Source organism: Callithrix jacchus, chromosome 14 (assembly GCF_049354715.1).
Source record: "Callithrix jacchus isolate 240 chromosome 14, calJac240_pri, whole genome shotgun sequence".
Classification (NCBI taxonomy): domain Eukaryota; kingdom Metazoa; phylum Chordata; class Mammalia; order Primates; family Cebidae; genus Callithrix; species Callithrix jacchus.
In genome coordinates, this window is record NC_133515.1 from 19,065,252 (window position 1) to 19,093,016 (window position 27,765).

Sequence of the window (27,765 nt, forward strand, 5' to 3'; positions counted from 1 at the left end):
AATGTGGGTGAAGGGGAGGAAGGCAGCAAAACACACTGCCATGTGTGTACCTATGCAACTATCTTGCATGTTCTGCCCATGTACCCCAAAACCTAAAATGCAATAGAAAAAAAAAAAAGGCCACAGTCGCAGGGCATTAGGCTGGAGGAGCTTTAGGAGCAGGACTTCTCACATGTGCTTGCAGCCACAAGAGGCAGCCTGGGCCTGTGTTCCCCACTGCTCCTGAGTGGCAGGCCCAGCCTTCAGCCCTGGCATGGTGCCAGCATGACCTTGGTGGCCTCGAGCCCACAGGCAGGGCTCTGAGGATTATGTTATGGGATCAACATCCACCCAGCAGGCTCTGCCAAGTGACACTTTGGCTTCATGGGCAGTGGCTCCAAGATAGGGTCCAGGGACACTCCAGGGTGGAGAGGCTGATAAAGCTGCCCCCAGCCCCAGCCCCACCCCTCCCTCTCCCTGAGACAGCTCTTGAGGTGAGGTGACTTCTCACCCTCCAGAGACACCTGAGGGTGGTGGAGATGGCTTCATGCACGCTGTGAGGACACTGGTGCTTTCACCTGAGCTCCTCTGCCTTCTTTTTGCGTCTTCGGCCACCTACATGGAGAGGGTAATGTGTCATCTTCCGCAGGTATCCCTACTCTCCCATATAAGACACGTCTTCACACAGACAAAGCCATGAACTTTAGGGACATTCACACATGACTTTCTCTTCTCTTCCCATAGAAATGTAAGGGCCCCTTCTCCTTAGAGTTCTTGTCAGTATAATTTTGATTAAATTAGACCCATCTCATTCAGAAAGGGTTTAAGCAAACCAGAAGTAATGACATAATGAATGTATAAATGAAAACTAGCTTAGCCAGAGTGGAAACAGAACAGTGGAAACAGAGGCTCCCTGAGCGGGGTCTGGAGCCCCAACTCTGCCCTTCCGTGTCCTCCACCCTGATGGAGGCACCACACCCACATTTCCCCAGGATGGGCAAGTCCTGGAACCTCCATGCCTTCTCCCCAGCTTTGATTTCCTAAGCAGGGTCTGACACAGTTAGTCAAGAATTAATTCAGAAGGGGCCACATCTCAGGATCCCTGCTGTCCCTGGGCTTGGGAGCCACCCTAGCAGTGGAGGGCAGTGTCACTCCAGCTGGCAAGCTCTGCTCTCTTGTTCTGGGAAATGTCCCACTGCAGTGGTGTGTGAGGTGGGGGTGGTTGAAAGCCTGAGCCTGGCTGGGGGTCAGGGAGGGCTGCTCTGCAATCTCAGCCACTTCTGATTCTCTGGGCAGGAGCTGAGGTCACTCATTCCAATAAAGGCATCCATGTGACTGCAGGGGGGCCCTGCCCTCCAGGCCACTTCTGTGCAGTGGGCACAGGTGTGCCCCTCCCCTGTCCTGTGGGCACCTTCTCAGGTGAGTGTGAGCACTGCTGGCCTGGACCCAGAGGCTGACCCAGGCCTCCTCCTGGTCCTCCTTCCCACTGACCATCTGACCAACAATATGGTCTGGCCATGGGGGAGTGTAGGCTTTGGAAAGCAGGACTTCCACCTGGGCTGAGAGGACAGAAAGCCTTGGACAGTGGGAGTTGGAGGAGCCAGATCCAGGGCAGGCCATGCAGGCTTCGAGGGGCTTGAGAACAGCTCACACTCGTAGATGTTCTGATTGCAGCTGCCAGATCCCAGAGGTCTGTGGCCCTGGACGGCTTGAGGTTGAACTGGGATTAAGATGGAAAAGAACCAGAACCAGGTGCATATCTCAGAGTGGAGAGAGAGACAGAAAGAAGAGCCCTGCCACACTTTTCCTCAGGCATCTGCTGGAAATGCTGCCTGGAGCCAGTGTAGGCAGGAGGAATCTCAGGGAGCCCGAGAGAGAGATGAAAAGGAAATTGTGAAAAAGTGATCCCTGCCAAAGTGCAGCCACTCCACCCTCTCAGAGCCACCTGGTCCCACAGCCCCTTCCCCCTGCCTGCACACCTCCCTGACCCATCTCCTGGGTTTCTGTCTCCCCAGAATGTTTCTCTCCACGGCCTCTGAGTGCCTGGCCTGCCCCCCTGGCCATCTCTGCAGTGCCTCTGGCCTGGCTGTGCCCTCCTGCCACTGCTCCCCTGGCTACTTCTGTCTGGCAGGAGCCTCCTCCCCAGTCCCGACAGGTATGGAGCCCCCTGGGAGCACGTGAGTCCTGTACCAGCCAATGCCCTTAGTTGGGCTCTGATGGTGTGGCAGCGATGAGGTGTGGGTGGTTTGAGGACGGAGGGGACTTATGTGAGAGTCATCTCTGGCTGAGGTGTGCCATGGTCTGGCTGCCCTCGTGTCTGCTCACAGTCACACCTGCAGCCTCCCAACCCACCTCTGCCTTACCTAGACCTGCTGAATCCACCACAGGTTTGCTGGGAGATGAACAGAGAGGACCGGTGTGAAGGAGGATGGGGTTGCAGTCACTGGACACCGAAATGGTGCCCCATGGGCCACTTGGAGGCTGAGTTGATCGTGGGCCTTGGCTCCCTTGGGGAGGTAGGGGCCAAGGCCAACACTCCCAGAGCAGACCCTCTATACTCCCCCTGGACGCACAGGTTGGGGGAGGGGCAGTGCATTAGGCCCTGGAGGTCAGCATTCAGGATGTCTGCTCCCTCTAGCCTGCTGACCATCTTCCTGAGGACGCCCTCTGTGTGGCCATCTGCAGTGGTCAGGGGGCCGTCTGGAGTCTCTGGGTCCTCAGGAACATGTGACAGGCAGACAGCAGCTGAGCCTTGGCCAGGACCCTTGAATCCCTCTGCTCTGACACTTCCATTATTCAAAGAACGTTGGAAGTGAGAGTTCAGCTCTCAAATGAAAGGTTGAGTTCTGGGGCATCATGGGTGAGAGCTGGAGAGCCAGAGCCAAGCCCCGGCTCAGGCTGCCGAGCAAGGAAAAAAGACCAAAACAGAAGCAGCTGGCCTGGCTCAGTACAAGTCAGTGAGAAAGCCCTGGTCTCAGCCTGTTTTACTGAAGAGTGCACAATCACTGTGTGTCCTAGAAAGAGCATGGAGAGGGATGTCTGGAAACCCAGCTGAGCTGAGGCAGAGTCTGGGGAGACCCTGGCTTCCCCACTAACATCTCAGGACTCCATCCTCAGTAAAACAAATCGCTGCTCTTGCCCACCTACCAAAGAGGGATTTTCTGAGGGCATTACTTCTCTCAAAAACAAATCTCTGACCCAAACTAGAGTCCACATTTGGTCTTGGTGCGAGGGCACAAGCTGCCCTCAGCTCTGGCATGCTCTGCTGAGACTGGGGTGCACACTCCTCACTCAGCTTTCTTCCTCCCTCAGGCCACTCAGGGCAGCGGGGCCCTGTCCCCGAGGCCACTTCTGCCCCAGGGGAACCAGCCTCCCGAAGCCCTGCCCTGCAGCTCTTACAGCTGCCTCACAGGCCAGGCCTCCTGCTTCCCTTGCCCTGCCGGCTACTACTGCCCCGAGAATGTCACCAACTACAGTGGGCACCCCTGTCCCACTGACTTCTGCTGCCCCAGAGGTGAGTGCCTGGGTCACAACTTCCCAGGGCGAGGCTGGGCAGAGGAGTTTTATAGCTGCTCTAGGCTCAGCTGGGAACTTGGGGCTCGCAGCAAGGCAAACTGCAACTGATGAATTCATGAGGTGTCCTCTGCTTCCGGAGCTTTCCCACCACTCGTCCTGAAGGCCAGGGATGTAAGGGCCCTCACAAGGAAGAGCTCTAAGCAGCTGGTGACAAGTATGAGTTCCGTCCAAGTCTCCGACTGTGTTTTAAAATACATGAAGGCTTTATGTTGTATTCCATAGCATATCTCTGTTGGCTAAAAAACAAAGAGTAATTAGCAAAACGAATAAGTAATGTGAAATTACTTTAGCAATATGTAGAAAGTTTGGGCCCCAGGTCTTTTGGTGAAGTTGAGCACCAGGAAGGGGAGTGGTGAGTATGTCGGGGCTTTGTGAAGCCCGGGCCTAGGGCCTCCCAGCCCAGGGGCCGAATTCACCAGCCTGGGAGGCCAGGAGTGAGTGAGTGAGTGGCAGGGCTGAGGTGGGGAGTCTGCCAAGGATCAGCTCTGCAGAAGGAGGCGTGCAGCAAGTAGCTGGCTACATTAAGCTCCCCTTCCCCAGGCCCTGGAGCAGAGGGTACCTTCAGGAACCAGCAAGCAGGGCTCCCCTCCTCCTAACTTTGCTTCTCAGGCACCAAGTACGACACCCAGTTCCCCTGCCCTCAAGGCTACTACAACCCAGACCCGCTGACCCAGAGTCTGGACAGTTGCCTGCCCTGCCCCCAAGGCCACTACTGCGGGCAGGAGAACCTGACCCAGGCCTCTGGGCCTTGTGCAGCAGGGCCTTGAGTCTCCTGCATCACCCTAAGAAGCCCCCATCCATCTCTGTACTTCCCATTTCTGCCCCTGAACCTGGGAGCAGCTACTGGGAGGGATGGGTGGGCTTACAGCCTGGCAAGCCTGGCCTTGGGCTCGTTGGACCACCCCCCCTACTGGTTTCTACCCCAGGATGGTTCTGTGTGTCTGCGGCATGGACTGCCCACCCCTTCGACCTGGATAACTACACCAGCACCAATTGTCTGTGCCCAGCCAAGGCCACAGGGGGAAAATGCCCTGCTGGCTCCTACTGCCCAGAGGGCAGCCCAGAACCCACACCCTGCCCAATAGCCTCTTTCTGTGGCAACTCCAGTAAGGACCAATCATGCTGTGGCCCAGGCTGTGGCTGGTAGGAGAACCAGTGTGGGGGTGGACATGTAACCTCCATCTTTCCCTGTGCAATGAGAAGCACTGCCTGCCTACCTCAGGGGGATGTGCCTGGCATGCTTACCTACAGGACCGTGCTTCATAAACCATCACTGCTGCTGTCACTGTGGGCGAACGCAGACCAGCCACCACAGAAAAGCAAGGTGAGAAGAAGTGGCCAGGCCAGCAGGTCTCTATGCACAGGGAGTAGCTCAGTGGCACCTCCCTAACCCCTCGCTGCACTCCTTATGTCTGAGCCCGCATTTCCCAAGCACCTGCTGTGGACAGTGCTGCTGGGCACTGAGCACCCAGGCATGCCTCAGGCTCCTGCTCTGGGAGGCTCTCAGCTCTACAGCCCGTGAGGTCAAGACCTTAGGCTGAAATTAGACTTGTACTCTAATTTCAGCTCTGCAACTTACTGATGATGACCTGAGGCTCTTTGTGAATGAGCCACGTCACAGGGTTGGGCAGGAGCAGATGGAACACTTAGCTCAGGCTCAGCACAGACTCAACACAGGCTCAACCCAGGATCAGTACAGGCTCTGCAGCAGCACAGCACAGGCTTAGCCCAAACTCAGTCTCAGGGCTCAGCACAGGGCTTAGCACAGACTCAGCACTGGTTCAGCTCAGACTCAGATTCAGAGCTCAGCAAAGCCTCAGCTTCAGGGCTCAGCACAGCCTCAGCCTATGCTCAGCACAGGCCCAGCACAGGGCTTAGCACAGACTCAGCCCAGGCTCAGCACAGACTCAGCCCAGGCTCAGCACAGACTCAACACAGGCTCAGGACAGACTCAGCACAGGATCAGCAGAGGCTCAGGACAAGGCTCAGCCAGGACTCAGTGCAGGCTCAGCATACACTCAGCACAGACTCAGCACAAGCCCAATGCAGGCTCAGCACAGGCTCAATGACTACTATAACTCTCAGTCCCAGCTGAGAACTCTAGTCACACCCCGAGTCCTCCAAGGACTGATGCCCACAGGGATCCCAGTTGGCTCTAAAGGCCAACATCTTTTATAATAAGTCTGCTCAGCATCTAACCCAGTTCTCCTCTGCCTCCAGGCCTCTCCACCCTCAGTGGGCCCTGCCAGCCTGGCTTCTTCTGTGTGGAAGGTGCATCATCCCTTTCTCCAAAGGACGGAGTAACAGGGGCTCCCTGCCCCCCAGGATCCTTCTGCCGTAAGTGTATCCTTGGGCTCCACTCTCAGCCCAACTTGCCCTCCTGTCCCAGGACTGCAGACAGATCTGATTCTCCCGGCTTGCACCTGTGCCCCTTAGCAGGCAGGAGGAAGCCAGAGAAAGGAGAGATACCCCACTAGAGTCAGGCCCTTGAGGCAAGAAGCCTTGCAGAGAGGTGTGGTTAAAGTACACTTGGGCATTTGCTGTGGCCTGAGTTGTTTGGTGGGGACAGCTGAGAGTCAATGACAGTAGCCAGGTTGCACCTGGAGCCTTGTCAGCTCTCAGTGTTCTGAGTTCTTGGTGATGCTTCATCAGCTGCAGGGGAAGGGCCTGCACCAGGCTGGCAGAGGAGCTCAGCAGCAGAGGGTCCTCCAGGTCTGTGGTCTCATGGACTGTCCAGTGCTCATGGGCCTGTTCCTGCTGCCCATGAGGAGGCTCTGCCTCCTGTACCTGTGGGCTCTCTTTAGCCAGGTGACGCTCCCTCCTTGTGCCCTCAGCTGCAGGGTCACACAAACCTACTCCCTGTCCTGCCGGCACCTTCTCCAGCCTCCCTGAGCAAACTGTGCTCTCTGCATGCTAGTCTTGCCCACCAGGCTTCTACTGCAAGGAGGCTGGTCTCCAGGCCCCCAGTGGGCAGGTGAGAAGGAGGAAAGCCCTGGGGTGTGGAAAGGGGATGAGGCTGGGGTGCAAGCCCTGGGGGAAGCTCTCTGGGCACTGAGCCCTTGTGGCAAGAGATGCTAGGAGAGACCAGCACCTCAGGAAGGGGCAGGTCTTGTCCTCAGCATCTGTCACTCCTGACCAGGCTATTACTGTGACTCCAGCGCTGGGCCCATCCAGGATTTCAGCCTATACCCTTGTCCCCAGGGTCATTACTGCCCCGTGGGCACAGCCAGGGCCATGCACTATAGCTGTCCAGTGGGCACATATGGCCCTCGGAAGGGGCTGATCAGAGTCACCAGATCCCAACCCTGCCCTGCTGGGAAATTCTGTGCACTGGCTGGACTCATAGCACCAACAGGTACAGATGCACCTCAAAGGCAAAAAGAAAAAGAAAAAAAAGCCTTAGCAGTGGTGAGACTGACGGGCAGGTGAGAGGGGGTGGAGAAATGCTTCAGAGATGCTCACAGACCTGGATTGCTGACCAACGAGAATCAGAGCAGCATGGACTTGCTGGGATAGATAGAAGGAGGTCTGTATTTTCACTGCTTTCCAAACACCCCTCTCATCACTCACACTCCAGTGACTATTGAAAGCAGCGTGTCTCCAGCCCCCACCCCCAGAGGTCAGGAGGAGTGGTGTCGGGCCTCAGTGCCTGGTTCTATAAAGCTATGCAGCTGTTGTCACCCAGCAAGCCCATACCCCAGCCCCTTCCTGGAAGCAGAGCTATACCCAACCACCCACTCCCCGCATAGGCTGTCTTCTCCCTGTGCTGACCAGGGGTTCCTCCCAAGGGTCTTAGCATCCCTGTTCCCCCAGTCCAATGGTTTAGGTGTGGGTGGGTGGGGGGCACTTTCTTGGGTCGTTTTGGTGGCTCCCATGTGAAATGACTGGAAATGTTTTAATCTGTAAGGAAAATCCAGGCCCAGCCGTTGATGGTCTCTGAGGAGGTCGCACCTCCAACTGAGCTGGACCCTGCACGGCTTTGACCAGGACCTCAGAGCTGACTGAAGCAGGCAGTGGCGGAGGCAGTTCAGGACCCTGCTCTTCCCAGACCCCTGTGCCAGGCTGGTTTTGGGTCAGGGACACCTGTAGCCTATGGCCGCAGTGTGGGAACAGTGCAAGCCGCCAACACCTGGTGTTGTGATCTCCACTGAGGAGCACAGGGAAGGCTGACCAGCCATCCTCTCCCCCAGGAGACTGCACTGCAGGGTGCTGGTGCAAGGGAGGAGCTGCCATCAAGGACCCCACTGACGGAGCTCAGGGCCTCCTCTGCCAGCCTGGGCACTATTGCCTCGAGGGTACCTCATTCCCAGCGGGCCCCTCGCCTCTCTCCCAGCCCCTGTTGATTTTGGGCTCTGAGCCCTGCTTCCCACACAGGCACAGTGGAGCACAGAACCCTTACTCTGGACGACTCCCAGCCCCACCAGCCCCACCCTCCCATCCTCAAAACCTCCCCACATCTGAACCCCAGAAAACCTTTGCTTGGAAAGGTTTTCTCAGTACCACTGTCCCTCCTTTCCCACGCCTGCCTCAGCCGATCTGGCCTGGTTATTATTCCTCATCTGGGGTCCGCACCGGCTGGATGACAAGTGGCCCACAGCCTTTTATTTCCTTGAACCAACCCTGCTGAGTCGGGCACAGGTTTCTGCCCATTCATCCACTGGGCTTTCATTCCAATGGGTGAAATTGACCCAAAGACTCTGGAGCTGAACCAGTCCCTCCCGTGGGACCTGAGAGGGGTGTTTCTCTTCTTGCCTGCTGCAGGGAGGGCCCTGGCAGGGAGGCGCTGTCAGACCAACTGACCTCTCCTCTCACCTCCATGACTCCTGCAGGGACACTCATCCCAGCCCAATGCCCCCCTGGTACCTGGTCTGAGGAAGGGAATGGAGCCCCTGAAGGATGCCGGGACTGTGCTGGAGGACAGCTCTGCTCTGGGAGCCGCCCACCCCTCCAGCCCACAGCCTGCCACCCAGGGTGGGCACACAGTGTGTCTGTGTAGGGGCAAGGATGCTATCCACATAGTGAGGAGCCAGAGAGCAAGGGGCAGAAACCCCTGCTGGGCAGAGAAGAGCCACCTCCAGTGCCCTGCGGGGCCCGTGGGCCACATGCGGAGGTCAGGCCATGCCTGGAACCTGACTGCTTTGCAGCCAAGATTGCTGAAAGGACACCAGTGTCCAGACATGTGGCAGCACACCACAGCTCTGCCACCTCCTGTCTCGCCCACCCGGCAGGAGGGCCAGGCTAGAGGCAGGAGGAGGCCAGGAGGGGGACGATTCAACAGAGAGCAGGCAGGGAAGGGTCCCCGCCTTTGGGCCTGACCAGGGGTGCCCCTGCCTGCTGGAAGGCTGTCTGGGCCCACAGGTTCCTTACTACTTGGGGACGTGCCCCCACCCCCAACTGAGACCCTTTCACTTGGCCTACGTTTTTCCAGCAATTCCTGCTCTGGGGAACCGTCCCTGCCAGCCCCATGGAGGGACTCTCCGGGAGATTCTGCCCCCCTAGACATGTCTGTCCTTTGGGAATGGCTGTCCCCACTCCATGTCCTCCTGGTTTCTACCCTTCAGGCACCCACACCTTGGAATGTCACATCTGTCCTGGTGGCCACTATTGTATCCCAGGGCTGAGGCCACGGCTGTGTCTGAGAGGTGAGTGACCTGCCAGCCACCTGGCTGACTAAATTGAGGGTCCAGTGGCCAGGGGTTGGGAAGTCGTCTATAGACAATTAACTTGCCTGTTACCTTCCCAAATCTTCTCAGGCCTTAATTAAGTTTCTGGGCACCCCAGGGTCTGGGCTGTAGATTCAGACTGTGACACTGGGATCCCTGCATTTATAGAGCACTCAGACTTCCTGGGCAAAATCCCCCTGCAGAGGAGCCAAGCCTTCAGGCGGGCCGAACTCCAGAGCCAACCCTGCTGGGGGCCTCCTTGGTCTTCCTCCCCTCCCCCAACTCCCAAGTTGAAATCTGGTTAATGTTCCCTTCACAGGGTTCCACTGCCCTGCAGGAACAGGGCTGGATTGGCAACCCTTAACCCCACGCCTGGGCTAAGCAGCCTGCCAGGTTGCCAAGCCTGTGACGGGGACCAATGCTACGGAGGCTGGCGAGCAGTGCTGGGAGGGATTCTTCTGTTCCCGAGGGTCAACGAGGCCCAACCCGGAGGCCGGCACTGAAGGTACAACACCCTCCTGCCAATACTGAGCCCCTCCTTTCCTAAGGCCCCATGACTGGGAGGTGGGGGCCTCCCAGTCACTCTCTGGTCCCCCCACCCACTCTCTGGTCAATCCAGAGAGACTGTGGCATCTGTTCTCTCGGAGACCCCTGGGGTCCATCGTGTGCTCCCAGGCTTCCTTGCATGGTGGGCAGCACACCGTGGCCTGGCAAGGAGCAGTGCTTTGGCTTTTGTCTCCTCCACCTCCTGACTATCCTGGGGGAGCCCCCAAGTTGCATGAGCAGGGTCTGGCCCAAGGAAGCTCATTTAGGGATCATGACGTAGTAGTTTTCAACCTGGCTGTGCCCTGGAGTCACTCAGAGAGCTTCGTAATGCACCTAGAGGTGGCCAATTTGTTCAGCTCCTCAATGGTTCTCATATGCAGCCAGGGGATTATTCTAGAGGCTTTCATCTTCTGAGAGTAAAATCCCCTTTAGAATCTATGAACACACCTTCATGACAGCACACCAGGCACCCAGGGCTTTCCTTGCACTTCATGGACTCCCTGGATGCCTGAATCCAGGGACCATAGGACAAAATTCTGTGCTCTAGTCGAATCCGTCTCTGCCCACAAGAAAACTGAGGCCCCAGAAGAGGGATAGCCTTGCCTGAGGACACGCAGTCAGTCTCCAAGCTGGGCACCCAGGAGGCTGATCCCAGCCCAGCTTTCTGCCATTCTGTAGCCCCCTTGGGCCACAGGAGTCACGCCAGCCTCATGGTGGCCTGGGCATTGATGGGGGAGCTCTGGGGACACTGTCTTGATGCACAGCTCATCCCCTTGCTTCCGACCCACCAACTTTCAGCAGCTGCCTCTAACTGACCTGTTCCCAACCTCAGTCACTGAGTGGCCTCTTGGAGCATGACCCATGCAGGGCAGGGAAGGGGGTCAGAGAGAGTCACAGCTAGGTACTCCCAGAAATTGCCCTGCTTTGTGAGTATTACCGGGAAAATGTTAAAACATGAGCCAGCATGGGAGGTCTGCACGAGCCTCACAGCAAGAGCTGGGACAGACCGTCATCTATGGAGGCCCTGCCTTGGTCTCAGAAACTGGCAATACCCCTGGCCCCCAGGGTTTAGCATTTTGGAAAGGAGGCCTAATCCCTGGCTAGGCACCTCCTGGGTCAGAAATGCTTCCTGCAACCTCCTCCCATAGGCACCAGCAGCAGGGGAGGTGGGTGAATAACTAGACTGCAGAGGGGTGCATTCTGTGGGAGGAACCCCCTCACCGTGTCCTCGGGAATCAGCAGCCTCATCTTGTGGGGCCCAGGTCCTACACCAGGAATGCAGCAGGAGCTGCTGGGAGCACCTGCCTCACCCTGCCCAGACTGACCCCAGGCTGACCTTGTGTCTTGGTTGCAGAGGAAGCTGGCCCTTGTCCTCCGGGACACTACTGTCCCAGGGGCTCAGCTATGCCCCAGCCCTGCCCACCTGGCACCTTTAGCCCATGGATCAAGCTCAGCTCAGAGGTAGGGAGACCCCAGCTGGGGTAGGAAGCCAGGGTGGGGAGGGCCCTGTTTGGATGGAGTCTAACTGTGCTGCTCCCAAGGTCAAAGGTTATCCTGGGGACTGGGGGGCAGGGTCACCTGGCCAGTCACCTCCCTTCTCAGGTCTTACTCAAAGGTCACTTTCCAAGGAGACCTGCCCTGTCCCCCTGAGCACATAGTACAGTCAGAGACCCTGATTTATTTGTTGACTATTTTGTTTTCCTACTAACATCTCAGCACCACAAAGCTAGGGAGGCTTTTTGCTCACTCCTCTCCAGTCCAGGTGTTTGCTGGATGAATACGTGGCTACTGTGAGTGGATGGCGAAAGATCAGGGGAGCAGCAAACATGGCCTCATGGTGGGCTCACATGAGGGTTGTTGGGAGGGCAGAGCTCTGGGTGAGACTTGGAAGAGGTACGGGGATTGAGCAGAGTGGCAGGAGTACCCATGGCATGCTGCAGGTGGAAGGAGATGTTCTAGGACCAGTGGGAGCAGAAGGAGACTGTCTCCAGATTCAAGGCCCTTTTGATCTTCTGTTCCCACACCAAGCACTCCTAGATGCCCTCCTTGGGTGGCCCTGGCCTCCATGTCCTGGCAGGAACCAGGGGTCACACATCTTAGTGGGGGCATCTCCTGCAGGGTGCCTGCTCCCCGTGCCTGCCTGGCCACTATTGCGGCTCTGCCGGCCTCACCTGCCCCTCTGGGCCCTGCAGTGAAGGCTTTTTCTGTCTCCGGGGGGCCCTCATCCCCAATGGCTCCCTGGAAGATGAAGCTAGTGGCCTGTGTCCTGCAGGTATCCTCTCCCCAGGGTGGGATGCTGAGGAGGAAACTGCTCAGTGGGGAATGAGCTCCACCCCCAGCCTCTGCCACCCAGACAGGGCCCAGGGCCCTGAAGAGACTTCCACCTGTCCCCTGGGCCCTGCAGGACCTGGAGTTTGGGTGGAGCTGTTCTGAGCACCAGGGAGTGGAGTTTCCTGTTGACCTGTGGGGTCTGCCTCCCTTTCAGGACACTTCTGCCCCTCTGGGACTGTTGCCCCGAGACCTTGCCCCACAGGCACCCACAACCCCCTGGTGGCTCAGGGTCGCTGTGCACCATGTCCTCAGGGGTGAGTGCTGGAAGGTATCCCTGGGGTCTCTGGGTGCATGGTATTCATTCCTACTGCAGGAGGCACCAGGCCAGGTGCTGGCTAAGATCCCTTTCAGCCTGAGCTTTCTGACTTCAGAAGTCATGGGAGAATTTTCACAACTTCTGTTTCCCTTTATGTCTTTTGATCTCTTTGTTGGATATCACTGAGTCATTCCCAGTTTCAAACCTGGGTCTCTTTTTCTGCAATTTCAGCCATTGAGCATCTGCCTAGCACTGAATTCCCTAGGTGGCCCACTGCACTGGGCAGAGCTGTGCCCCACTGGGGCAATAACTCCCGAGTCCAGCCATGGAGGGTGGTGCAGGTGGCCATGTCCAGCCACACCATGCTGCAGCGGCCACCCAGCTCTTTAAGCTCCTCCTTTCTCTTTTCTGCAGTTTCTTCCGCCTGGCCAACACCTCCTCTGTAGCTGGAAGTGAGTGTCCTGCTGGCCACTACTTCCCTGCCTCCACCGCCTTCGCTTCTCAGTTTCCCTGCCCCGGGGCACCTACAAGCCACAGAGAGGGGGTGTTTTTAGCAGTCAGACTGCATCCCCTGTGAGCCAGGTAAAAGCAAAAGCCTTCCCAGCCTCACTAGGCCATGCCCTCCTTGGCTAGAGAGTGCAGCATCCAGCCCTGGTTCACATGGGAACGTGTGGGTCACAGCCCAAGGTGCACCTTCGGAGATCAGCCCTTGGAGGAAATGGTGCCCCAAGCTCTCAACCCCTAATCCCAGGGGATCCCGTCTTTCCCTGTAGGCTCCTATTGTCTCCTGCCTGGGCTAGTGGTTGTGTCAGGGCCCTGCAGTCCAGGGTTCCACTGCAGCCAGGGAGCATCTGTCCCTAATCCCACTGACGGGGTCACTGGAGACCTCTGCCCTCCAGGCCACTTCTGTCCCCAGGGAAGCCCCTGGCCTGCTCCTTCCTCCCCAGGTGAGTCACCAGTGGGATGATGGACTCCACTCTCTGTCCTGGAGAGGAGACAGGAGATGGGGGCCAGCCTTGGGAGCCTCCCAGGGAATAACACAGAAGAAACCCTCCAACTGTACCTACAAAACAACATCCACCCATATTTGGCAGCATGGGGCATGGGCGGTGCCATGATGAGTATGACCAGCTATAGCTGGGGTCCAGGCTCCCTGCTCCTGCCTGAAGCAGGGGCTAGGGACTACAGAGGTATAGTGAGGCGGGAGGGAGAGTGTCAGCTGAGCCCAGGCTCCAGTGTGCTAGGTGAGGAGTCTCAGGGCAGGGAGTCACCACCCACCCCTCAGCCCCATGAGACTGAGTGAACAGAGTGCATGGCTCTACCGTTCAAGGTGGGCCACCATGGGTCTCTCTCCGGGGTGCCTTGGTGCAGCCACAGCATGTGGCCCGGCAGGCTCCTTCCTACCCATCTTAGGTGCCATGTCAATGGAAGACTGCCAGCCATATCCAGCCGGCTGGTTCTGCTCCAGGGCCAGCCTAAGCTCCCCAGAGGCCCTGTGTGATGGAGGCTGGTACTGCCCCAGGGCATCCATCTCTGGGCACAGTCCAGGTAAGAGAAGACCCTCCTCAACATCCAGAGAGGCATGAGGGGTAGTGCTGTGGGATCTCCGGTGGGTCAGCCGGCAGGGAGACACAACCATGGGCTACCCATTTGCTCTTAGCTCCTCTGGCTCCCAAGCCTGTGGAAGCAGGGGTGGGAAACACTGTTTTATGAAGCTCCTCGTGTACCCAGAGCTCGGCATCCCAATCTGACAGAGGGATGGGAGAATCCACGTGGGAAGAAATAAAAGAATAAAAGAACAAAGAAGGATTTTTTTTTTTTTTTGAGACAGAGTTCCACTCTTGTTGCCCAGGCTGGAGTGTAATGGTGTGATCTTGGCTCACCACAACCTCCACCTCCTGGGTTCAAGTGATTCCCCTGCCTCAGCCTCCCAGGTAGCTGGGATTACAGGAGCACACCACCACACCTGGCTAATTTTGTATTTTTAGTAGAGATGGGGTTTCTCCATGTCTGTCAGGCTGGTCTTGAACTCCCAACCTCAGGTGATCTGCCCACATCAGCCTCCCAAAGTGCTGGTATTACAGGCGTGAGTCACCGCGTCCAGCCAGGATTTTTTAAAAGTCGGGAAAATGTGGAGAATCCCATGCTTTGAGGGAGAAGATAAAAGAACTCTAGGGCTATGTGAAATTTCTCTAGTGATACCTGGGGCCTGCAGTGGAAGGGGAAATGTGTGTTCCCAGAGACAAGGTGGATCCAAGCTCTCCTTAGCAGAAGCAGCACAATTGTGTCTTCTGTGGCCTGTTGAAAGAAAAATGAGAGAAATTGCATTTAATGGAGTTTATTTGAACAATGAATTGATAAATCGGGATGCACTCAGACCTGAAGAGGATCAGAGAGCCCCACCTGGCAGCAGGATAGGGAGCTCCTTCAGGCTGAGAATGGATGCAAGGCAGAGAGGTCCTGGGATTGGCTGGCTTGGCATTTGCCTTATTTGGGCATGGTGTGATCAGCTGGCTACCTGTGACTGGCTGAAACCTGGCTTTTGTTAAAAAAAATGCACTCCTAAATTAGGTTTCTGCTTGTTTACTTACGATGTGAGGTTGTCGTTTGTTCTGTGGGAGCTGGAGATACAAGACAGCCTCATGCTCCTGGACTTCTTATATAACCTCACAGGCCCAGTTCTCTGCCACATCTGGCTGGTTGTAACCAGTTTTGAAGCATGTAAGTAACTAGGATAGAGTACCAGTGATTAGAGTAGGTTTCCTTTTTTAATCAGAAGGGATTGCAAGTTAGCCCTATCACTACATTACTCAGTCACACAACAATACACCCTCTTGTGTCAAAGGAAAAAGAGGTGCAGTCACACCTGGTTCTTGGAACCCATATGTGGACCCTGAGACCCTTCAGGGTGTGTGTTGTGCATGAGAAGTTTAGCTGCCAAGTGAAGAAACAGGCTGAGAAGGCTGGCCTAGGCAAGGCCTGCGGGCCTCATGGGGGAGCTGAGAATACAGTCTTTGCAGACCCACGTGAATGGTTGTCAGAGCACCAAACAAGTTTGGAAGGGTGTCAGCGAGCCCTTCCTGGGAATGCGATCAGATGCCTGCAGGGTCCAGGCCCACTGTGCATGCTCAAGTTGGGACGGCAGAAACCCATGATTCACATCAAGGCTCAAGAGAAGCTGCAAATTCAGGCAACTGCGTTTAAAAGATTAAATCTGTGCAAACCAGGCCGGCCTGCAGATGACTCCATGGTGCCCTCCACTCTAAGGCAGTTTTGCCATGATATTCACTGAAAACCAGCTGCATGCCAGATACTCTCTGCAGAGAGCCCAGATGACCCATCCATTTGTCTCCTTGACTTTGAGGGTCTGGTGAGAGGGGCTCCTTGTCTCAGGCTGGCCTCCCAAGGGAAGCCTTCACCTGGTGCCTCGGGCCTCCCCAAGAAGGAGGCCCTAAGGAGGGTCCCCCTCTGCCCCGCCTGGAAGCTCTGGCCTCAGCATGGACATAGCCCCAAAGCATAGCCGAGCTAGGCCAGCATCTCTAAAAAGAATATGGTGAAATCTCCCAGGAAACAGAAAAGGAGCCCTATCCTCAAGACTATGGGTGCAGTATGCAGGAGCCCAGCATGCCTGTTCCTGAAGTAGCTTCACTGTGAAGGCAGCAGCGCCTTTCCAACAAAGGGCTCCTGGTAAAGCCAGGTGCTGGGGCTCAGGCTGTGTCCTCACTGCCTGCCTCTGCTCAATGTGAGGAAGGTCATTCCACAGAGCATTTCCCAAACTTGCATGCACACTTTGTAAGGAACACCTCAAAGCGGGGACGCATTAGATGAGAGATGCCTGGCCTCAGAGGCTGAAGCTGCTTCATGATCCCCTGTACAACCCCTAGTCCCTGTCACTATGGACCTGGCTCCTTCGTACCAAAACTTCAAGATATTCCTCCAGGCCCTTCTAAGAGTGCAGGCTGCCAGGAGCTACCTCCTCTTCAGGTGGGCCACAGGACTGAGGAGGTGGGGAAGCCCCCAAGAGGAATCTCCTTTTCCTTTGCTTTTCTAGATGCTGTCTGACCCACTGGGCTTTCATGCCCCCTGGGCAGCCTGGAGCCTCATCCCTGCCCTGCCGGGCGGTGTCAGGATAAGCCTGGGCATAGCATCTGCAAGACTTGTCCTGCTGGGAAGTGAGTTACTGGCACCTGGACTGGGGCCCATCCTTTCTGTCCAGTCACATCTGACTTTCCCTACCCTCCCTGAGACCAGAAAGGTCTCAGATACATCAGGGGACCCTTCTGGACAGTGACCGTACTCCCCCTACCCCCCAGTTACCCTGCAGTGTCAATGTAATAAACATTCCAGCACCTATACACGACCTGGGAGGGCTATAGATTCATGCAAGACTCAGCAAAACATGAGAGACCACTGACCCCTTGCTCTCCATTTCCTCTCACTTTAGATGATCCTGTGACAATCTTGCTCTGCCCCAATTCTCCAGGTCCTGGAAGCTTCCTGCCACTGGAGGAGCCTGGCTTCCTAAAAAACCTGAGAAAACCTGAGGATGTCAGAGGCCTCCCCTCCCTCATTCCTGACCACACACCTGCTGCATCCACAGGTTCTGTCCCTTGAGGGTCCAGGGACCAGGAGCCAAGCCCATTTGGCAAATGGACTGTCCTGCTGGCTACTACTGCCCTCTGGGTACTCAGAACCCCACCCAGTACCCATGTCCCAGGGGCACTTTCCGAGAGAGGCCAGGGGCACACAGTGCCAAGGATTGTAGACCCTGTCCTGCAGGACAATTCTGCTCTGATTCAGGTGATGAGAGCTGTCTCTCTGGTATTTTGCCACGTTCCTATCTGTTCCATGTGTCTTGGAGGGTCCTTAACCTGCCCGTGGGCAAACATCCTAGTTGCATGAGGCCTGGAAGGTCTGGGGAGCTGGGGAGGGGGTGAAGCCAAGCAAGCTCGCAATGGGAGGAAGATGGGAAGAGGCAGACAAAGGCAACAGTGGCCAGCCCAGGCACACACTGAGTTCTAGCAAATGTTCTAATAGGGGCAGACCAGGTGCTATGGATGTCCTTAGAAGGGGGATTTTGATCCTATAGGGAAAGGCAGGGGCCTACAGAGCCTAGTTGGAGTGCTTGCTCTGGGCTTGAAGTACTCTAGGGCTTAGGGAGGCAGGAACTAGAGGGAGAAAAAGGGCAAGACCACATACAAACGAAGACCTAGAGGAAACAGAGGTTGCACCCTTGTGCAAGAAGCAGTGGGAGACAGGACCGCAGGGGACCTTATTTGTCCTCCCACATGGCTACTATCTCACAGATGAAAAGACTGAGTTCAGGGGGGCCCTGCACAGCCATACAGGTTGTGAGCAGCAGAGTCACAGTGGGCCAGAGCCAGGCATGGCCTTGGAGCCAGGCTGAACCATGGAGTCCTGCTTGAAAGCAGCCTCCTGCCTGGAACTCTGAGGCCCACTGTGCCTCCAAGTGCAGGCTTAGCCCTGGGCACTCTTTCCTTCTTTGAAGCCAAGCTCAGTGTTCTGGATGGAGCCTGTCTACATCCTCTCTTCACAGGGGCTGGGAAACGCCTCCCGGATCGGCCGTGCTCAGCTGGCTATTACTGTCCCCTTGGGCATACCTCAGGCACCCCTACATCCTTCCGGTGCCCCCAGGGATTCTACTGTCCTGTGGGATCATCCCAGCCATGGGCCTGTGAGAACGGAGCCTTCTAGCCCCAGGAGGCCCAGGGCTCCTGTGAGCCATGCCCTTTGGGATTATACTGCAAAGCCTCCCACCCAGGTGGGTTCATCGGGGCTGGCCTGAGGCTCCCTCTGGGCACTGGTGCCATGGCAGAGTGTGAGCTCAGGAGCACCCAGCTCTGCCTGAGGCCTGCAGAAGCAGTGCCTGCACTCATCTGTGATATGAGAAGGGAAGATGGTACCTCCTGGGCTGCTCAGACAGGGAGAGTGCGACCTGCGTGGGCTCAGGCCCACTTGGCAGCCTTGTGTCTTCCACTGCCTGCGCCTACTTAGAGGTGGCTGTGGAATGTATCTGGGGAATCCTCTTACATCAGAGGCTTGATTGTCATAGTGACATAGGTCAACGTCATGTTCTATGTGCAGTGCTTGAGCAAATAACAGCATGTCGGGGAGTGGGGACCCTGAAACAAACAGGTTTGAGGGAAGAGCATGCTGGGGATTTATACTAGGATGGGACGTTCCACAGTGACTGCCCTCACATCATCAGGACTGCCTCATGCCCAACTCAGCTCTGGGCACAGTGGGGATGTGGGTGCAGGCCATGGCAGTCTGAGATCTAGGCCCCTAGCACCTAGTGGGCCATGGTCTGACTCAGTGTCCCCAAGGCATGCACAGCACACAGGAGGTCAAGACAGAGCCTGAGTAGGTGGGCAAGAGTCCACAGCCACTGAGCTGGCACTGAGGGGTAGTCTGGTGTGGCCAGAGAGGCTGACTGCCCCAACCCTAGATAAAGGAAGCTTTGCAGACACTGGCCAGGGCCCCGGGAGGCTGATGGAACTTTCTTGGGCCATGTACTTTCTCTGCAGATGGTCAGCACACCCAGAAATCAGATAAAGAATAAGCACTCTGTGTGTGTTGGCTGTGGTGGGTAGGAAGGGGTAGGCTGGGCCCTTGGAGGCTCAGAACCTGGGAGTCCAGGTCTCCCCAGGACTGTCAGAGGTTGGGCTTCCACCTCAAGTCAGGCCGACCTTACCATTGCCCCACAGACCCTGCAGCCCACAGCCCCAGCTGGTGCCTCAGGAGCTATTTCTGTCCCTCAGGCTTCCACTCAGCCACAGCCCACCCATGCCCTCAGGGGACATTTGGGCCCAGACTAGGGGCCAGTGCAGAGCTGGACTGTGAGCCATGCCCAGCAGGTTTGTGACTGTGGACCATGGGCCTAGGTGGAAGGCAGGGTGAGAACCAGGAAAAGTGGGAGGAGGTGAGCAAACAAGTCCTCCAGGGATGGGGCCTCGGCACTTGGCCATGCCTGCTCTGTGAGCTACTGGGTTTAGGAACACCAGGCAGGTCCCCACATGTGGGCTGGTCCCCTCAACTTCTCAATGGGCCCGTAGCCCCTATTGTCCCTGGGATCACAGCATCCTCATCCTCATTCCCTGTACCCTGGCCTGCCCTATATCCACCTCTAGGACTCAGGACAAGATCAACCCCATGCTCCCCACAGAGTCCAGGTGCTGCTAGAAAGGGAGGCCTGCCCCAGGAGTACACCCCCACACCTCTCTGGCTGCCCAGCCACCAAACCTGCTGCTTGCCTGAGTCTGGGGATGAGGGGCAGTGGGGCAAGGCCCAAGAGAGGCTGGGTGGCTGCCAAGGCAGCAGGGTCCTTCTGTCACCTGCTTCTCCTTGAATCTGCCATTTCCAGGGATGTTCTGTTCACCAGAAGGGCTACCCCAGCCCTCAGGCTCTGCCACTCTGCCCACTACTGCACAGGGGGTGCTGTGTCCCCCACCCCATCAAACACAAGGTAGGTATTGTCAGGACCACCCTGGAACAGCCAGATGTGTATTGGCTCAGGACCATGAGGCTGACCAGGGGCTCCTCCCAGAAGGACTGAAGCTCCCTGAGGGCAGGACCCTCCTCACCTTCTTGTCTCCAGGGCCCAAAGAGGGCCCAGGAGTAGCACATTTCTTTGATTCTAATATGTGCATCTTGTTCACACTTAACATCCTTAAAATCAGCAGCATCTTATAATCTAGGGTGTCTGACCATCAAGGCTGACAGGGGTTTATTTTTTTTTAAATGGCTTGTGAGATAACAGCTTGTCTTCTAGTCATTGTCACCTTGGGTTTGACGTGGGAAGCATTTACTCTGTATGCCCATGGGAATTTAGGAGTCTTCACGGCAGGCCTGGGACAAGGCTGCAGAGTCACCCCATCTTAGATATGCAGAGACCAGGGGCATGGGGTAATTGGCTTGCTCAAGGCCATATGAGGCACTTTCCTGGGCCATGTACCTTCTCTGCAGATGATCAGCATGCCCAGAAATCAGACAAAGAGTAAGGCACCGTGGGTTGTAGGGGGCAGTTAGTGAGGAGGAGGCTGGAATCTTGAAGGTTCCGAGTCTGGGAGTCTGGGTCCTGTGCAGGACAACCTGTCCCACCTGCTCCAGGGCCCTGAGAACAGAGCCAGTTTGGAGATGGGAGCCATCCTTATTCTGGGAAATGCCAGAGGTGTCTGTGTGTTGAATCATCATATCCTAGTGTGGTGGAGAGTAGCTGGGAGGATGAACACACAGACAAGGACTGGGCAAATGGATGGAGAGACGGAGGCCAGTGTTTGTTGATTGACTGACTCTCATCTTGTTACTGACTTTTTGTGTGACCTAGGGCAGGCATGGCCCTTTCCCCCTCTGGGCCCAGGCCTCCCTTTTAGAACAGAGACTGCCCTTTCTTCTGAGAATTCCATAACAATGCCACAGAGGAGAGAAAAAGTCAGGAAGGAGGGAAAGGAGGTCACTAAGTCAACACTAGGATTTCAGAGGCCAATTCCCTCCCACAGGGTCTTCCTAGCTCATCTTCCACAGTCCTCACAGACACAACCAAAACACACGTTAGTGAGGTGGTTTTACATGTGATCTTTTCTTTTAGAAAATGTTAGAGACAGGCCCTCGCTCCGTTGCCTAGGCTGAAGCGCAGTGGCACCATCACAGCTTACTGCAGCCTCAACCTCCTGGGCTCAGGCAGTTCTCCTGCCTTGGCCTCCCAAGAAACGGATTACAGGCGTGCACAGCCACACCCAGCTAACTTTTTTATTTCCTAAAGAGACTAGATCTCCCTGTGTTGCCCAGGCTGTTCTCAATAACCTTGGCTCAAGAGATTCTTCTGCCTCAGCGTCCCAAAGTGCAGGGGTTACAGATACGAGCCGCCATACCCAGCCTACTTAATTGCGATGTAGCCTCATCCAAATAGATGCCAGTTCTAGCTTCTCCTTCAGGTCCCACCCCGGTATATGCAGCAGAGACAGGGGCACTGATTGAAGTCCTTCTCTCCTGCACAGTTGGACGCCCCAGGACTATCTGGGAATGACATCTGCCCCCCTGGCTTCTTCTGCCCCAAGAGAACAAGCTCTCCAGTGCCTTGTCCTCCTGGGTTTTACTCCTCTGTCCCGACGCTACTGCGCCGGCCAGGGCTGTCTAGCACCCTGGAGGTGGGACTTTGCAATGCAGGGTAAGGGGACACTAGCCCTGAGCTCCTCAGGAAGAGGAGGGAGGAGGGTCCCTTGCACAGACCTGTGGCTACCAGGGCCTCCAGGTCACAAACATTCCCTAAATTCCTGTGGTCTCTCCCTGACCCCTCTGGGTAACACAGGCCAGGGTGACTATCTCCCCGAGATTGCAGGCCTCAGATGTTCCATCCCTGTTCAGACACAGGGCTGAACAGGACACACCCTCACAGGCTGCCCAGTGCTGAGCTTCTGCGGTCCAAGGAGCCCTGGTTGTGCAGGGCCAGCCCCACGGCCTCCCTCCTCCTCAGGGTGCCTCCACTCCCTCCACACTCACTTCCAGGCCTTGCTCTTCACCACATTGGCCAACATCCTCTGCCAACATGGATCCAAGGTTCCTAATAAGGGCATTTTCCCACATTGCCCAGAGGGCTGGAGACTGGCTGTGACCACCAGAGGCTCCAGCTGATCCTGTGTCCAGAATGACCTGCCTCACCTGCTCGGGGGTGCTGAGAACAGAGACAGTGTGGAGATGGGAGCCGTCCCTATTCCGAGAAATGCCAGTCATTTTCCAGGACTGTTTTCCTGAGGCCTCTACTACTACAGTAGGGCAGTGTGGGGGTGATGGGGGAACATGGTCTCACTTTCTCCAGGACACGAAGCTCTTTCCCTCTCAACCCTTCAAAGTCAGCCCACACCTGCCCCTGGGCCTACCTCTCCCTAAGGAACAGCCCCGTGCACACACAGAGGATGTGCTCATGTGCATACACTCATGTATGCACACATGCTCACACACATTCACATTGCTCATACTCACTGTAACATCTTTCACTGATGGCATTACACACATCCATCACACTCACACTCACTTGCACACACACTCCACTCACATTTGCTCACACACACACTGTCACACCCACACCTCAGCTGCCTAGACATAGACTCCACCCCACTGGCCTGGATTCTGGACTAGCATCCCCTTGGAGCCCTCTGGCTGTAGCCTCTGCACACTTGGGGCTGCCCTAACTTCTGTTCCACAAAGGATGGGAGGCTATGAAGTGTGGGGCAGCTATGGGATTGGGACACTGGTGCTCACCCTGGTCTTGTCTGCAGGTCACTATCGCCCAGCCAGAACATCCTCTGCCCACCCCTGCCCAGAGGGAACCCTGAACCAGCAGGAGGGCACTATCTCCCCCAGGGCCTGCCAGCCCTGCCCTGCAGGGAGGTACTGCCCGGGAGAAGGCAATGGGCAGCCTGATGGAAGGTACCCATGCCCACATAGAGTGTGTCCTGGGAACTGACTGGGTGGCCAGGGGACTGGCCTCATGGCACAGCCTGCTGGCTGAGGAGAGAACAGGAGGCCACCAGGACTCCTACAGGAGGCAGCGTGGTGCTGCAAAGACTGAGAGAGGTGCCAGGGACAGAGCAGGCTTGCAGCATCACATAGAACTCAAAACCAGCTCCCTGAATCCTTGCTTCCCAAATGTTCAGCTCCTCCACGGGGCTGCAGCACAGGCCTCCGGCTGGCCAGCCCACCTTGTCATGCCACTTCCTGCTCCTCCCTCCCTCCCCTAAGAGGTCTCAGCCTCATGGCCAAGAGCAGGGCCACTGAGCCATGCCAGCCTCACTCGGAGCTCAGTGCTGGTGTGAAGCTGGACAAGGGCCTTGCCCTCTTGGGCCTCGGTCTTCTGCCTGAGAACTGAGCTGAGAGTAGCACTCACGTCCTGCAGCTGCTGTGTATTGAGGTCATTGCCGTCAGGAGCTCAGACTGGCACAGAGTCAGTGCCCGCCACTGTCATCCCCTGTTGTCAGTCCTCATGCTGCTGGCGTCCTTGCCAATACCAGAGCTTGTGGTCGCCGCCAGCCACAGGCCGTGGGCGCTGGGCCCGGACACCAAGGCTGCTCTGCGGCTCCTTCTTCCCCTTTGCTTTCTTCCTCCTTTCTTTTCTGTGACTCTTCAGGATTAGGGACAGCAACCAGACGCAGGGACTCCCTGGTGGGGGGTGGGTGGAGACAAGGCCTGGGCCTCTCACTGTCAGGCAGGCTCAGATACAAGCTAGGGAGGCTTCTGCTGGTGCCCTGAAATCCCACACTCCTCTGTACCAAAGGGCCCTGCTCCACAGGTTACTACTGCGAAGGAGTTACTTCTGCCAGCCCCGCACCCCAGAGAAACTTTGCCTTTCCCCTCAATGGACCCTGCCCCGGAGGCCACTACTGCCATCTGGAGATGCTGTTCCTGGTGCCATGCCCCCTGGGGACAAGGAGCAGCCCAGGTGAGCATCTGTCCTGAGCCCGACCTCCCTGCCCAGCCATGTGCCCCCAGTGTGGTGTTCAGACCTCTGTCCCCGACTGGCCCCGTAGACACAAACAGTGCAGCAAGGAGCCCCTGTGGCTGTGTTCCTCAGGGGACACCCAGGCTGAGCAGGAGGCCTCTCCCCCAGGACAGGGCCACTGCTCCGCCCACAGCCTGCACCCTGGCCCCACAGTGCCCTCTGTTCTAGCTCCAAGGCGCAGCAGTGAGCCAGCAGGGAAGGAGGGCCTGTTCCCCTGGGGTTGCAATTCCATAGGGACATGGATCCCATGAACTGTTGTCACCCTAATCCAGGTGGCACCTCCCAGAGCCACTGTGAGCCCAGCCCCACTGGCTCCTTCTGCCCAAGCCTGGGCTTCAGCTCGTTCACTGAGTCCTGCAAGTCCGACTTCGACTGTCCCTTGGACCCCGGGACCTACAGCCCCACGGCTCTCCCCTTCCCTCAGGTACCTCCCAGGAGCTTCAGGACAGAGCTCAGTCCCCAGGGCCCTGAGAGGCTGGGAGCAGCCCCAGATTTGAGGCTGGAGCTCAGCATCTCAACTGTGGGCATCAGGCTGGCCCTCAGTGCCTTGAGGGAGGGACTCCAACGCCCCCATCCCCCATTCCCCATCCTTTCCCCACTGCCCCACTGGACCTCCAGGCCACCTGCCCCTTGGTTCTCCAAGACCTGAACCAGCAGAAAGGAAAGACGCTGCATTGACCCTCCCAGCGGCTGGGCACCCTGACCATACCCATCTTGGACCTCAGAGATGCCACTTTGTGTCCAATGCTTAGGGTCACTTCTGCCAGTCAGGGGCTGCCTGGCCTGCCCTGTGCCACCAAGGGCACTACCAGCCCTCCCTGGGCTCAGATGCCTGCCTCCCATGTCCACCAGGCTTCGACTGCCCACATCCGGGCACCAGCACGCCCAGACTCTGCCCAGCACATGCCTACTGCCCGGCTGGTGTGTCAGGAGCCCTCAACTCCACACATGTCCCAGGCCCTCTTCCCCCTCCCAGCACCCCTGCCTGCCTGCCTTTCATTCATTTACTTATACCCTATGGACTGCCTACTGTGTGCCAGACACTGAGCTCACACTAGAACTATCAGAGTAAAGCACACCAACCTCCAGCCTCCCCTCACCTCAGCCCAAGCCTCCCACTCCCCCCAACCCTGTTTCTCTTCTTCTCTTCATCTGACTTTGAGTCCAAGTGCCCTGCATGGACTTGGACACTGCATGAGCCACACTCACACACACACGCTCACACACACATGCTCAGACACACACGCTCACACACACGCACGTGCACGTGTGCACCCACACACATTTCTATGCACATTGCACACATTCATGCACACAGATGCCGTCCCAGGCAGTAGAACAGACAAATACGTGTCCACCAGAGTTCATAATGCTTGTCACATCTTAGGTAAACCTAGGAGGAAATCCTCCTGCTGGTTGTACATAGACTTTGTGAGCATTTGATTTGTGGGAGATGTACATGCGTGCTCCCCCCATGACCATGGTGTTAGAGGTGTGTGTGCCCCTTTCAAGGGAGTGGGCTTTTACCCCGGAATGTTTAGAACATCCCAAGTTCAAGGAAGCTGGTTCATCGTCCCCAGGAGTCCCTGTTTTACTAGTCAGCCCCACTACTATCACCATAAACAGTTAGGAAAAGAGGGTGGCCCTGTTGAAGAAGTGGGGACTCCTCATTCTCAGCCTCCCCTAACCCCACATTCCCCTTCCAGTTTCTTACCTCCTTTCCTGGTCAGACTTTTTTTTTAGTAGATTGAGCTATGCCCTTTAAAGCTTTTTCCCTGTCAGGGGCTTTCTTTTCCTGGCAATGTGTGGTTAGTGTGCACAGCCAGCCACAGGCACTGAGACAACGCTGAGGCTGTCAAAGCCCCACTCCCAGGGAGCAGAGCCACAGATGTGACAGGAAGAGCAGGGGCGGCACAGGCACATCCCTCCCTCCAAGTCCCTTGGCAGGCCCGAAGGAGGAGGGAATAGGGCTAAAGGCAGCTCCCAAGTGAGACCCACTTACTTGAGGACCTACCAGCAAGGCTCCACCCAGTCCCAGAGAGCCCACAGGGGTCCAGTGCACAGTGAGCTCCTCACTGAGCCTGGCCAGATACAGGGCCCCTCACCCCAAAGCAATTTTGCTGCTGTTTAAAAATCCTCCACTAGAGTTACCTCTCTGTGACAGGCACAGTTTTGTCCTCTTCCACTTTGTAAAGGACAGTCATCCTAGGGGAAGAGACTGAAGTCCCCTGGCAGTGATTTCATTCATATCATTCGCCCTGAGAGAGCAGCACAAAAACCCAGCACCTCCTGGTGCAGCGAGATGCTGGGGACAGTGCGGGCCCGTCATGGGTCAGACCATGCTTGAAGGTGGCCAGTCCACACACGCTGATGTGACTTGAACCCCTAGAGCCCATCTTCACTCAATGTCCCCCCTCTTCTCCAGGGACGTAGTCTCCACCACAGTGTCCTCCAGAGACCTCCACTCTCCAGGATGCATCAGGTCTCCCGGAAGAGGGTGACTGTCCCATCTGTCCCCAGGGTCACTACTCAGGTCAGTCACTGCCCAGAGCCATTCACCTCCTGCCACCGGGTCAGACTGCAGTGTGGGTGGGAGAGCAGGCTCGATGCCCCAGTTCAGGTGTAGGGGGTGGGGGTTGAGACCACAGCTCTGACTGCCCACCCAGGCCTGAGTGGGGAGAGAAAACCTGACCATGAGGTAAAGGAGAGAACGGACAATTAGCACAGGACAAGTTTAAAAAGAAAAAAACGGAAAAAAAAAGACAAATGCATTCAAACTGAGAAAGGATCCGCATAAGGTGGAAAAGCTCTGCCCAGTTTCTGCCTTAACATGGGGAAGCTCCTTGCAGGCAAAAGTCTGTGCCTCCAGGGGACACCAGTGTACTGCATGCACATTCAGGGGACGGATGGACAGTTCTTCCTTCTCCTACTGCCAAATTTTTTTCCATATGCAAAGCACTTGTGATCACCTGGCCAGGGAAAAACAATAAATGGTACCTTTAAACAGCACGATCAGACATTAGGCCTGAGGGAGCCCAAATTCCACCTGAACACCCTATGCCCACTCAGTGTGTCCTGGCTTCCTCATCTGGACGGTAGGGACATTCCCATGGAGTAGAAGTCACTAGAGAACTCTAGACCCGAGTCAGAAACTGACAGCCTCTAGGGCTGGATGGGCGGGGCAGGGCAGTTCCCTGACTCTCAAACTGACACTGGGCTCACACCCAGAGGGAGCCACAGCACGAGGGGTCTTGGTCTAGGAACGTCCTCAGCACTGGCTGAAGGCAATCACCTGCAACTCCATAGATGGTGTCCGGCTCATCCACAGAAGAGTTGCTTGATAATTCATGCAGAAGTGGACCTGCTGCAAAGCAGATTTTTTTCTGCTTAAAAGGTGATTGCAGAGGATTCCTCAGGCTCTGCCTGGAGGTTGGTCTCCCTCTGCTCAGGAAGTTTGTCCCTAGGTCTAGCCTGCTCTCTCCTGCTGCAGAGCTGGAGATCAGACTCAGGTTGCCTTGAAGCCTAGGATTAAGCCCTTGCGGACCCAGCAGGCCCCAGACATTCCAGGAACAGTGCAGGATGCAGGTGTAATGCCTGCCGGTGCCCTCTGTCCCCATTTTTACCACAGGTCTAGCAAGGCCACTGAGCTCTCCAGGAGCTGTCCGCGGCTGGCAGCCCTGAGTCCTGCTACTGGTCCATGGAGCTCCATATACTCCAAGGAGGAAAAATGTACAGGAAGCTACTGCTTGCTGGTGGAAGCACACATTAGGGGCTGTGAGCCTCATACTGGGCCTGGCCGGGGGTCAGCCTCCCGCCCCACTGTGCTGTGCACACATCACCTTGTCTCTGTTGTATACTCAGGCTGTCCATCTAAGGGAAGAGGCACAGAGAAAACTAAA

At 56.5% G+C, this 27,765-nt stretch overlaps 1 protein-coding gene and 1 long non-coding RNA gene across 2 annotated transcripts; one reads left to right on the forward strand and one right to left on the reverse strand.

Moving 5' to 3' along the window:
* Nucleotides 1-456: 456 nt before the first annotated feature.
* On the reverse strand, nt 457-18,374 carry LOC118147238 (uncharacterized). The gene is made up of 5 exons (XR_004733427.3): nt 18,276-18,374; nt 16,767-16,881; nt 14,943-15,080; nt 14,554-14,649; nt 457-3,791 (listed from the first exon to the last, which is right to left on the reverse strand). It is a non-coding gene; the product is annotated as an uncharacterized LOC118147238 (long non-coding RNA).
* On the forward strand, nt 18,131-27,765 carry LOC144579141 (uncharacterized). The gene is made up of 4 exons (XM_078348409.1): nt 18,131-21,538; nt 22,647-22,797; nt 23,657-24,290; nt 26,292-27,765. The coding sequence occupies exons 1-3, from the start codon at nt 21,394-21,396 to the stop codon at nt 23,808-23,810; spliced, it is 450 nt and encodes a 149-aa protein (XP_078204535.1). The 5' UTR covers nt 18,131-21,393; the 3' UTR covers nt 23,811-24,290; nt 26,292-27,765.

Coding starts and splice junctions, on each gene's coding strand:
- LOC144579141 (XM_078348409.1), top strand. CDS start 21,394: ATGACATCTGCCCCCCTGGCTTCTTCTGCCCCAAGAGAACAAGCTCTC. Junction 21,539..22,646: donor GTGGGACTTTGCAATGCAGG/GTAAGGGGACAC, acceptor TCTTGTCTGCAG/GTCACTATCGCCCAGCCAGA. Junction 22,798..23,656: donor AATGGGCAGCCTGATGGAAG/GTACCCATGCCC, acceptor CCTGCTCCACAG/GTTACTACTGCGAAGGAGTT.